This window comes from Ranitomeya imitator, chromosome 7, assembly GCF_032444005.1.
Source record: "Ranitomeya imitator isolate aRanImi1 chromosome 7, aRanImi1.pri, whole genome shotgun sequence".
Classification (NCBI taxonomy): Eukaryota; Metazoa; Chordata; class Amphibia; order Anura; family Dendrobatidae; genus Ranitomeya; species Ranitomeya imitator.
Window position 1 is genome coordinate 17,160,668 of NC_091288.1, and position 13,585 is coordinate 17,174,252.

At 46.2% G+C, this 13,585-nt stretch overlaps 1 protein-coding gene across 1 annotated transcript in view; it reads right to left on the reverse strand.

The window, feature by feature from the left end:
• TMEM163 (transmembrane protein 163) overlaps positions 1-13,585 on the reverse strand; it is a 140,671-nt gene that overhangs the window by 25,589 nt on the left and 101,497 nt on the right. The window contains exon 5 of the mRNA XM_069732839.1: positions 4,239-4,335. Within this exon, the coding sequence (XP_069588940.1) occupies positions 4,239-4,335 (97 nt within the window). The remainder of the gene's footprint in view (positions 1-4,238; positions 4,336-13,585) is intronic.

Genomic DNA, 13,585 nt, shown 5'->3' on the forward strand with positions numbered 1-13,585 from the left:
CCTGAGAAAGGTGCTGGTAAAGAGCCTTATGTCCCATGGGAATAACAAGCGATATTAATACAAAGGTGTTAACTCTATAGCCTCCCTGACTGAGAGCAAGGCCAGCAAGAACCAGAGAGGCAATATTGCTACTCTCACCAGCAGGGGGCACTACAGCTGCATCATTTTGTATTCACAATTCATAGAAAATGAACTGGATGGTTCTAGCTATCCATGTATCCATCTATCATCTATGTATGTATCTATCTATCTATCTATGTATGTATCTATCATCTATGTATGTATCTATCTATCATCTATGTATGTATCTATCTATCTATAATCTATCATCTATGTATTTATCTATCTATCTACCTACCTATTATCTATCATCTATCTATCATCCATGCATCTATCTATCATCTATCTATGATCTATCATCTGTCTATTTATTATCTATCTATCATCTATCTACTTATTATCTATCATCTATCTATCTATAATCTATCTATTTATTATCTATCTACTTATTATCTATCATCTATCTATCATCTATCCATCCATCTATCATCTGTCTATCTATAATCTATCTATTTATTATCTATCTATTATCTATTTATCTATCATCTATCTATTATCTATCCATCCATCTATCTATTATCTCTCTATCATCTATCTACTATGTATCTATCTATTATCTATTATCTATCTATTTATTATCTATCTATTATGTCTCTATCTATTTATCTATCATCTATTATCTACCTATCCATCCATTCATCTATCTATTTATCTATCATAGATTGATATGTATAAAAAACAGCACAGCAGCACTCCCTGAATGCCAAGACATATAGTGTCAATGGAAATAACTTCCAACCGCATTGTCCCTCAGCAAGATGTACTTACAAAAAAAGCAAAAGTTCTTAGTGCATAAATTGGCCAATTCATGTGTGCCCATCAACCACGGCAAGGTCCCTATCGCCCTAATGGAGTGGAGCCATGCGCCGACCACCCCCGCCACGACAATGCAACTGGCAAGGTTGACAGCCTGGCGCCCCACAGCACCCGTACTGCAAGACTGAGTCCCCATGACTCCAGACCGCGCCGCCCCACCAGCAGAAAACCATAGCAATAATGGCCGCCACACAGCACCAGCACCAAATGAAGGGAGCACTGAAACCTTCCTCAAGCGCTCCAGTGAGAGCAGAAATGGGCCAGACCCCTTTCTTTGCAGTCTCCTGCTAATTAACCCCTTTCCGATATCAGGCGTAATAGTAAGTCTGCAATTCTGCTACATAGAGGCGATTCGGTTATGGCAGCACTAGCCTCCCATGGAGACTATTGAGGCATGCCGAAAGTTAAAAAAAAAGTTTTTTAAAAATATAAAAAAAAATTAAAAAAATATAAAAGTTCAAATCACCCCATTTCGCCCCTTTCAAAATAAAATAATAAAAATAAAACCAAACATACACATATTTGGTATCGCCGAGTTCAGAATTGCCCGATCTATCAATAAAAAAAGGATTAACCTGATCGCTAAACTAAAAGTCAAAATGCCAGAATTACGTTTTTTTTTGGTCGCCGCGGCATTGCATTAAAATGCAATAATGGGCCACCAAAAGATCGTATCTGCAACAAAATGGTATCATTAAAAACATCAGCTCGGTCCGCAAAAAATAAGCCCTCACCCGACTCGAGATTACGAAAAATGGAGGCGCTACGGGTATCGGAAAATGACGCAATTTTTTTTTTTTTTTTTTTACAAAGGTTGGAATTTTTTTTCATCACTTAGATAAAAGAGAACCTAAACATGTTTGGTGTCTATGAACTAGTAATGACCTGGAGAATCATAATGTCAGGTCAGTTTTAGCATTTAGTGAACCTAGTAAAAAAAGCCAAACAAAAAACAAGTGTGAGATTGCACTTTTTTTTGCAATTTCATCGCACTTGGAATTTTTTTTGCCGTTTTCTAGTACGCGACAAGGTAAAAACAATGCTGCTGTTCAAAAGTACAATTCGTCCCGCAAAAATAGAAGCTCTCACATGGCCATATTGACCGAAAAATGAAAAAAAAAAAGTTATGGCTCTGGGAAGAAGGGGAGCGAAAAACGAAAACTCAAAACCGAGAAAAAAGCTCTGGGAGGTTAAGGAGTTAAAATCACCTGTGCCAAATGGGAGGACCGAACACTGAAACACTGGTTAAAATCTGATCCAAGACATTGTTGGAAAACATTCTGATTTTTCAACTACAAGAAAAAAAAAAACGTGACGTCTGAATGAGGCATAAGCTAATAGTGCTGGATCCTGCCGCCCTTGTATTTGGGGGTCTTGATCTTTCGGGACCTCAGAACTAAAGTAACTGCGATGCAAGTGAAATTTCCCTGCCCAATCTGACTGTCTGCAGATCCGCTCCCCACTGCTGCAGACAATCCCTCTACCTAGGACCTACGTTATAGCGGCCATGGAGGATCCTTCTATGGGTTACAAGGCAGCTCTTCATACTTTATAACACTCGGCCCCCCTCTGCTCATCTTGCCGGCACAGACCCTCTTGGGGGGATGTTTACAGTATTTGGGATTTGTACTGAACGTGGAGGAACATTTGTTTCCTTCCACTTTTATTTCTGTTTTATATTAATCTCTAACTAGGATTTGCAGAGGCCGAGCCCCAGATAGGAATTAGCCTCACTGACATAATAAATCCCCATTATGCTCCTTCTTTCGTGTTCTCTTCCTATCGCCCTCATTTAACGAATTAGCCATAATGTAATCATTGCCGCAGATTCAGACGGTGATGGAGCGGAGGACACAGCGGCTGTGAGGGCATCGGATGATGAAATCCCATAAATACATATCAAGATAATGGCCGGCAGCCAAGCTCTCACCTTAAAGGGATCCTTCAAACTGTCTGTGTCAGTCAGGTAGTTAAATTCAATCCCCTGTTTTCTGTTATCAGCCACTGTATACTAGGAAGCGGCCAATTAAAAAGTTCTTTGAGATGGATGTGCTGTAAGTGACAGGTCATCTATAAGTGTAATGTTAGGATTTTTAATGCATACCTATCATCTCAGGTAACGGTTCATATTATGCGGTCCTGTCTGTAAATTAGGACTAACACTATTTCTGGTCGTTTTATATGACCTGTATCCTACATTCTTCAACAGTTTCTCCTCTACAAGCTCTATCTCTAATTTTCACTTGCCTCTAAGCTAGTGGGTGGACACTAGCCGTTATAATGTCTCCCATACACAGATAAGATGAATTGTGTCTCTGTGATGTCTCTATAGCACATGTTCAGAAGCAGCAGTCGCCTGGAGGACATTATAGAGCAGTACTAAGCAGTGTGGCTGTGCATCTAGCACTGAGGTGAGGTCAATACTCACTTGAAAGCAGCAGCATGAAGTACATTATATAACAGTACTAAGCAGTGTATCTTTGAATACAGCATAAGGGTGATCTAAAAACTTTATCGAAAACATGATACAGCAGTATTAGCTGTCTACTATACACAGCACACACAGAAAAGAGGAATTACTGTTCTACTGTGTCTCTATAGCACCTGTTCAGAAGTAGCAGCTACATGGAGGAAAGTACAGAGCAGTAATGAGCAGCATAGCTGTGAATCCAGCACTGGGGTGACAAAGATTTACACAAAATCAGCAACATACAGTACATTATACAGCAGTACTGTACAGTGTAGCTGTCAATACAGCACTTGTGACAATACTTACATGAAAGCAGCAGCATGGAGAACATTACACAGTAGTAATAAGCAGTGTAGCTGTGAATCTAACACTGAGGTGAGCTAAACACTTGTATGAAAGCATCAGCATTGCGGACATTATATAGCATTACAGAGCAGTGCAGCTGTAAATCCAGCTTTGGTATGATATAAGCAATTGCTAGAAAGCAGTTGCACTCGTTTTTGTGTGTCTGTGCCGCTCTCTCACTTTTCTGTGATTGTCCAGTCATTTGCCAGTTCAGCTTATCTTGAACATGACAGATTTCTGCAGTTTTTTAGATTGTATGATGAGTTCAGAATGTGAAGGAGGAGAAGGAACTGGTATAATTCTCTGTCTTATGAGATATATTGCAAAGTTTCTCCGATTTATTTGCACCAGAAATGTTTGCAACATTTGTAGAAATGACAGCGGGCATTTAATGCGATCTTTTTGGCTCTACTGAAACAAATATCTCTAGATCCACATCGCAGGATGCAGACAGACAAACAGCGGCAGGATCATCTCGGATACTTACAACCTCTGGGAGCACGTGGATGGAGAGGTCATGGATGGCTTTTACCACAATGCAGAGAGCTGACAGCAGGAATATTGCCCCCAGGATCACGCAGGCCCTGCGGAATGGAAGGGAACACAAAGTCGTCACATTGTAATTACAGCAAGAGATTCTCTTACAGGGAAACTCCACAAAATAACTTTCTAAATAATTCACTTTTCAGAAGGTTCTGGTTCAGAGATCCAATATATTTTCTGGGGTCAGATCTGGATGTTGAGATAAAAAAAAAGCCTGAATTAAGGGGGCTCTTGTCTGGGGTCTGTATTATGATTGTCTGGTCTAGGAGTCAGTATAACTTAGGCAGTTCTAGTCTGCGGTCTACATGAATTCCCTAACACTCCTTCCCCTGCACGCAACACTCCTTCCCCTGCACGCAACACTCCTTCCCCTGCGTGTAACACTCCTTCCCCTGCGCGTAACACTCCTCCCCCTGCGCGTAACACTCCTCCCCCTGCGCGTAACACTCCTCCCCCTGCGCGTAACACTCCTCCCCCTGCGCGTAACACTCCTCCCCCTGCACGTAACACTCCTCCCCCTGCACGTAACAATCCTCCCCCTGCACGTAACACTCCTCCCCCTGCGCGTAACACTCCTCCCCCTGCACGTAACACTCCTCCCCCTGCACGTAACAATCCTCCCCCCGCGTGTAACACTCCTCCCCCTGCGTGTAACACTCCTCCCCCTGCGTGTAACACTCCTCCCCCTGCGTGTAACACTCCTCCCCTGCGTGTAACACTCCTCCCCGTGTGTAACACTCTTCCCCTGCGTGTAACACTCCTCCCCTGCGTGTAACACTCCTCCCCGTGTGTAACACTCTTCCCCTGCGTGTAACACTCCTCCCCCTGCGTGTAACACTCTTCCCCTGCGCGTAACACTCCTCCCCCTGCGCGTAACACTCCTCCCCCTGCACGTAACACTCCTCCCCCTGCACGTAACACTCCTCCCCCTCCTCCCCCTGCACGTAACACTCCTCCCCCTCCTCCCCCTGCACGTAACACTCCTCCCCCTGCACGTAACACTCCTCCCCCTGCACGTAACACTCCTCCCCCTGCACGTAACACTCCTCCCCCTGCACGTAACACTCCTCCCCCGCATGTAACACTCCTCCCCCTGCGTGTAACACTCCTCCCCCTGCGTGTAACACTCCTTCCCCTGTGTATAACACTCCTCCCCCGCATGTAACACTCCTCCCCCTGCACGTAACACTCCTCCCCCTGCATGTAACACTCCTTCCCCTGTGTATAACACTCCTCCCCCGCATGTAACACTCCTCCCCCTGCACGTAACACTCCTCCCCCTGTGTATAACACTCCTCCCCCGCATGTAACACTCCTCCCCCTGCACGTAACACTCCTCCCCCTGCATGTAACACTCCTTCCCCTGTGTATAACACTCCTCCCCCGCATGTAACACTCCTCCCCCTGCACGTAACACTCCTCCCCCTGCACGTAACACTCCTTCCCCTGTGTATAACACTCCTCCCCCTGCACGTAACACTCCTCCCCTGCACGTAACACTCCTCCCCCTGCGTGTAACACTCCTCCCCCTGCGTGTAACACTCCTCCCCCTGCAAGTAACACTCCTCCCCCTGCGCGTAACACTCCTCCCCCTGCGCGTAACACTCCTCCCCCTGCGCGTAACACTCCTCCCCCTGCGCGTAACACTCCTCCCCCTGCACGCAACACTCCTCCCCCTGCACGTAACACTCCTTCCCCTGTGTATAACACTCCTCCCCTGTGCATAACATTCCTTCCCTGTGCGTACCACTCCTCCCCTGTGTATAAAACTCCTCCCCTGTGTGAAACACTCCTCCCCCTGTGTATAACACTCCTTTTCCGGTGCGTAACACTCCTCCCCCTGTGTATAACACTCCTTCCCCTGTGTCACACTCCTCCCTTTGTGTCGTACTCCTCCGCCTGTGTCATTTTCCTCCCCCTGTATAATACTTCTACCCCAGTCTCACACTCCACCCTCTGTGTCATACTCTTCTGCCTGTCTCATACTCACCCACCTGTGTCATGCTCCTCCCCCCGCATCATGCTCCTCCCGTGTCATGCTCTGCCCCGTTTCATGCTACTCCCCTGTGTTATGCTCCACCCCCTGTGTTATGCTCCACCCCCTGTGTCATGCTCCGCCCCTGTGTAATGCTCCGCCCCCTGTGTCATGCACTAGATATACCAGCTTTATCTACTGTGTTGCTTTGTATCACGGCCTCCATGTTGGATATCTGTCCCTTCTCTCTACTTTATAAGTTTCTAGACCTCAATTGATTTGACATTTTTAGAGAAATGTGACGCACTGACAACATCCACAAGGTCATCTCCCCCTCACATACAGACATTTCCAGCATTAGTTTGTCTTTCGTATTTTCAGATGTATCCTGACACGATCCTAACGCTGCAACTTTGTTTCCATAGAGAGGTATTTCAGATACCCAGCCTCAATTTGTGGCAGTCAAGGCATGTACTATTTCTAGTCAATATATATATATATATAAAGAGTGCCATAATTGACATTTATATACAAAATAGTAAAAAAAAAGTACAGCCCAGCCCGATTCTACAGTAGTCCTGCCAGAGGTATTGCAGTACCTGCAGCATCCACCAGAGGGAGCGTATTGCACACAGTTTTTACAGCTGTGTGCAGGGAGCTGCCCCTAGTGATGGCTGCAGACAGGATCATATCATGTATCTCTGTATACAGGGAGCTCCCCCTAGTGGTGACTGCAGACAGGATCTTATCATGTATCTCTGTATACAGGGAGCTCCCCCTAGTGGTGGCTGCAGACAGGATCTTATCATGTATCTCTGTATACAGGGAGCTCCCCCTAGTGGTGGCTGCAGACAGAATCTTATCATGTATCTCTGTATACAGGGAGCTCCCCCTAGTGGTGGCTGCAGACAGGATCATATCATGTATCTCTGTATACAGGGAGCTCCCCCTAGTGGTGGCTGCAGACAGAATCTTATCATGTATCTCTGTATACAGGGAGCTCCCCCTAGTGGTGGCTGCAGACAGGATCATATCATGTATCTCTGTATACAGTGAGCTCCCCCTAGTGGTGGCTGCAGACAGAATCTTATCATGTATCTCTGTATACAGGGAGCTCCCCCTAGTGGTGGCTGCAGACAGGATCATATCATGTATCTCTGTATACAGGGAGCTCCCCCTAGTGGTGGCTGCAGACAGAATCTTATCATGTATCTCTGCATACAGGGAGCTCCCCCTAGTGGTGGCTGCAGACAGGATGTTATCATGTATCTCTGCATACAGGGAGCTCCCCCTAGTGGTGGCTGCAGACAGGATCTTATCATATATCTCTGTATACAGGGAGCTCCCCCTAGTGGTGACTGCAGACAGGATCATATCATGTATCTCTGTATACGGGGAGCTCCCCCTAGTGGTGGCTGCAGACAGAATCTTATCATGTATCTCTGTATACGGGGAGCTCCCCCTAGTGGTGGCTGCAGACAGAATCTTATCATGTATCTCTGTATACGGGGAGCTCCCCCTAGTGGTGGCTGCAGACAGGATCTTATCATGTATCTCTGTATACGGGGAGCTCCCCCTAGTGGTGGCTGCAGACAGGATCTTATCATGTATCTCTGTATACAGGGAGCTCCCCCTAGTGGTGGCTGCAGACAGGATCTTATCATGTATCTCTGTATACAGGGAGCTCCCCCTAGTGGTGGCTGCAGACAGGATCTTATCATGTATCTCTGTATACAGGGAGCTCCCCCTAGTGGTGGCTGCAGACAGGATCTTATCATGTATCTCTGTATACAGGGAGCTCCCCCTAGTGGTGGCTGCAGACAGGATCTTATCATGTATCTCTGTATACAGGGAGCTCCCCCTAGTGGTGGCTGCAGACAGGATCTTATCATGTATCTCTGTATACAGGGAGCTCCACTAGTGGTGACTGCAGACAGGATCTTATCATGTATCTCTGTATACAGGGAGCTCCCCCTAGTGGTGGCTGCAGACAGGATCTTATCATGTGTCTCTGTATACAGGGAGCTCCCCCTAGTGGTGGCTGCAGACAGGATCTTATCATGTATCTCTGTATACAGGGAGCTCCCCCTAGTGGTGGCTGCAGACAGGATCTTATCATGTATCTCTGTATACAGGGAGCTCCCCCTAGTGGTGGCTGCAGACAGGATCTTATCATGTATCTCTGTATACAGGGAGCTCCCCCTAGTGGTGACTGCAGACAGGATCTTATCATGTATCTCTGTATACAGGGAGCTCCCCCTAGTGGTGGCTGCAGACAGGATCATATCATGTATCTCTGTATACAGTGAGCTCCCCCTAGTGGTGGCTGCAGACAGAATCTTATCATGTATCTCTGTATACGGGGAGCTCCCCCTAGTGGTGGCTGCAGACAGAATCTTATCATGTATCTCTGTATACGGGGAGCTCCCCCTAGTGGTGACTGCAGACAGGATCATATCATGTATCTCTGTATACAGGGAGCTCCCCCTAGTGGTGACTGCAGACAGGATCATATCATGTATCTCTGTATACAGGGAGCTCCCCCTAGTGGTGGCTGCAGACATGATCTTATCATGTATCTCTGCATACAGGGAGCTCCCCTTAGTGGTGACTGCATGCCCTAATTGTATCACTGATCAAATCAAAAGCAGAAATATTCTTAAATTATGTCATTATGCAAAGTAAATTTTGGATCAAAATTAAACTAAAAAGTTATATCTTCGTCAATTATTTCCTACATCTCTGTTAAAGGAATGGGAAGCCATTTTGTGCAGCATCAGTGGTGATTATGGAGACTTTGCTTCTTGTGTTTCCTAGGCTGGGCACATCCACAATTTCACATTGCTGATGATTTATTTAGGAATAATTGATTCTTGCAATAAGCAATGAGAAAAATCCAATAAAAGCGAAGAAAGAAAAAACGTATTTGCATGTTTAGAATTTTATTGCACCGCCGGCTCTTTTTGATCATTTTGAAGATTGATAATAAGCAAGATAACTGTATCCTGCAGACAGGAGGCTTCTTCTTGGTCAGAGCTGATCCGTGCAGCATTAAGTGTAGCTGAGGAGCCGCATATTCGTGTTTTTTTTAATGAAATGGCTGACGTCAACCATTGCGGGGATGTGCAGAATGCACCAGGCTCCCACTTTGGACTCTAAAGTACAGAATTTGGCTGCGTTGGTATTTTAAGCAGCGCTTACTATGAATTATACTGGAGAAATATGACACCCAGACTCGCGGGAACGCACTGGGGACGGCAGATGTGCGTCACGTCCTTCTCTCCGAACTGCAATGCAGATCCGTGATGTCCAAAGAAATTCATTCACACCTTATAGGAGCCAGATTAAACACCACCCCGCACCTTATAGGAGCCAGATTAATCACCGCCCCGCACCTTACAGGAGCCAATTACACACCGTCCCGCACCTTATAGGAGCCAGATTAATCACCGCCCCGCACCTTATAGGAGCCAGATTAAACACCGCCCCGCACCTTATAGGAGCCAGATTAATCACCGCCGCGCACCTTATAGGAGCCAGATTAATCACCGTCCCGCACCTTATAGGAGCCAGATTAATCACCGCCCCGCACCTTATAGGAGCCAGATTAATCACCGTCCCGTACCTTATAGGAGCCAGATTAATCACCATCCCGCACCTTATAGGAGCCAGATTAATCACCGCCCCGCACCTTATAGGAGCCAGATTAATCACCGTCCCGTACCTTATAGGAGCCAGATTAATCACCGTCCCGTACCTTATAGGAGCCAGATTAATCACCGTCCCGCACCTTATAGGAGCCAGATTAAACACCGCCCCGCACCTTATAGGAGCCAGATTAATCACCGCCCCGCACCTTATAGGAGCCAGATTAATCACCGCCCCACACCTTATAGGAGCCAGATTAAACACCGCCCCGCACCTTATAGGAGCCAGATTAAACACCGCACCTTATAGGAGCCAGATTAAACACCGCCCCGCACCTTATAGGAGCCAGATTAAACACCGCACCTTATAGGAGCCAGATTAAACACCGCCCCGCACCTTATAGGAGCCAGATTAAACACCGCACCTTATAGGAGCCAGATTAAACACCGCCCCGCACCTTATAGGAGCCAGATTAAACACCGCCCCACACCTTATAGGAGCCAGATTAATCACCGCCCCACACCTTATAGGAGCCAGATTAATCACCGTCCCGCACCTAATAGGAGTCAGATTAATCACCGCCCCACACCTTATAGGAGCCAGATTAATCACCGTCCCGCACCTTATAGGAGCCAGATTAATCACCACCCCGCACCTTATAGGAGCCAGATTAATCACCGTCCTGCACCTTATAGGAGCCAGATTAAACACCATTCCGCACCTTATAGGAGTCAGATTAAACACTGTCCCGCACCTTATAGGAGCCAGATTAAACACTGTCCCGCACCTTATAGGAGCCAGATTAAACACTGTCCCGCACCTTATAGGAGCCAGATTAAACACTGTCCCGCACCTTATAGGAGCCAGATTAATCACCGTCCCGCACCTTATAGGAGCCAGATTAATCACCGTCCCGCACCTTATAGGAGCCAGATTAAACACCATTCCGCACCTTATAGGAGTCAGATTAAACACTGTCCCGCACCTTATAGGAGCCAGATTAAACACCGTCCTGCACCTTATAGGAGCCAGATTAATCACCGCCGCGCACCTTATAGGAGCCAGATTAAACACCATTCCGCACCTTATAGGAGTCAGATTAAACACCGTCCCGCACCTTATAGGAGCCAGATTAAACACCGTCCCGCACTTTATAGGAGCCAGATTAATCACCGCCCCGCACCTTATAGGAGTCAGATTAATCACCGTCCCGCACCTTATAGGAGCCAGATTACACACCGTCCCACACCTTAGAGGAGCCAGATTAATCACCGCCCGGTACCTTATAGGAGCCAGATTAATCACCGCCCTGCACCTTATAGGAGCCAGATTAATCACCGCCCCACACCTTATAGGAGCCAAATTAATCACTGTCCCGCACCTTATAGGAGCCAGATTAATCACAGCCCCACACCTTATAGGAGCCAGATTAATCACCGTCCCGCACCTTATAGGAGCCAGATTAATCACCGTCCCGCACTTTATAGGAGCCAGATTAATCACCGTCCCGCACCTTATAGGAGCCAGATTAATCACCACCCCGCACCTTATAGGAGCCAGATTAATCACAGCCCCACACCTTATAGGAGCCAAATTAATCACTGTCCCGCACCTTATAGGAGCCAGATTAATCACCATCCCGCACCTTATAGGAGCCAGATTACACACCGTCCCGCACCTTATAGGAGACAGATTAATCAACGCCCGGTACCTTATAGGAGCCAGATTAATCACCGCCCCGCACCTTATAGGAGCCAAATTAATCACCGCTCCGCACCTTATAGGAGCCAGATTAATCACCATCCCGCACCTTATAGGAGCCAGATTACACACCGTCCCGCACCTTATAGGAGACAGATTAATCAACGCCCGGTACCTTATAGGAGCCAGATTAATCACCGTCCCGCACCTTATAGGAGCCAAATTAATCACCGCTCCGCACCTTATAGGAGCCAGATTAATCACCATCCCGCACCTTATAGGAGCCAGATTACACACCGTCCCGCACCTTATAGGAGACAGATTAATCAACGCCCGGTACCTTATAGGAGCCAGATTAATCACCGCCCCGCACCTTATAGAAGCCAGATTACCGCCCTGCACCTTATAGGAGCCAGATTAATCACGGCCCCACACCTTATAGGAGCCAGATTAATCACCGTCCCGCACCTTATAGGAGTCAGATTAATAACCGCCCCGCACCTTATAGGAACCAGATTAATAACCGCCCCGCACCTTATAGGAGCCAGATTAATCACCGCACCTTATAGGAGCCAGATTAAACACCTCCCCGCACCTTATAGGAGCCAGATTAAACACCGCCCCGCACCTTATAGGAGCCAGATTAATCACCGCACCTTATAGGAGCCAGATTAATCACACTCCCGCATTCCGTTCCCCTATTTACGCTTGTTCTATAATTAGCAATTGAAAGATATTAATTACTAGTGATGTCTAATTAATCAGCTGCAGATTCCGGGTAATTTACACAATTAAATATGAACATTTAAGAAATGCGCTTAGCAAATGAAGACGGTGATCATTTATGACTGAGGAGTGGGGAGTTTTGGGCATTCCAACAAATGACACATCGGACCCCCCAATACGATAATGAAGGGTTACCTTCTATGTTCCACAACTGTCACCTATATAATTACCGCACCAGGATGTGTTACCGTCATGTCTGTGCCATTATGGCGCACATCTTATTTACCCAAAGGAAAAATATTACATTCCGATTTAAAAACAAAGTAACAAGAACAAGAGAAAGAATAAAGCAAAAGGAAGGGACGGGAACTTAGGGAGAGAATAACGTAGGCAGGAAGAAAGGAAAAAAGAATGAGGGGAAACAGGGAGAGAAAGAGAGGGAAAAAGGGGCCAAAGAAGGGGGTAAGGGAAAAGGAGAAAAGGAAAACAGAAGATTGTCATGGGAGGGAGAGGAAAGACTGAGGGATGACAGAAGGGGGTATAGGCCAAAAATATAGGAAGAAAACAAGGAAAACAGAATGGAGGAAGGAAAGGGAGGAAAAAAGAGGCAAGGGTAAGTATAAGTAGGTAGGAATGTAGGCGAGGAAGAAATCTAAACAGGATGGAAAATGGGAAGTGGCAAAAGAGAAGGAAGAGACAGTGGGGTCAAGGGAAGGAGGTAGGAAGGGAAGGAGAAAAGGAAAATACAATTTGGAATGAAAGGAATGGGAAAAAGTGAGAGAAGATGGAAGAGGACAAATGGGAAGAAAGTAGGGAGGAAGAAGGGAAATCAGAAGGGTGTGAAAGAAGGGAAGAAAAAAGGACAGAAGTAAAGTGGGGTTAGGTGGAAAGAGGAGAAAAGAACATAGGAAAGGGAATGAAGATGGAAGGGAGTAAAAGGAAAGGGTTAGGAAATGAGGAGAAACGTGGTACTGAAGTGTAAGAAAAGAGAGAGGGAAGAAGTGAACTGGTAAAGGGAAAACCATACAGAGGAAGAAAGAAAACATGAATTAAATAAAAGGAGGAAAGTGATCAAAGGGACAGAAGAAGAAAATAAGTAAAAGTAAAGGAAGAAGAAACTAAGGAATAAAAGAAAATAAAATTGAGGAAGGAGAAAAGACGTGCAGAAGACTGAAAATGTAAGTGGAAGGAGGCTTGAAGGGAAGGGAGGAAGAGAGGAAAACAAAATGGGGGTAAAGTTG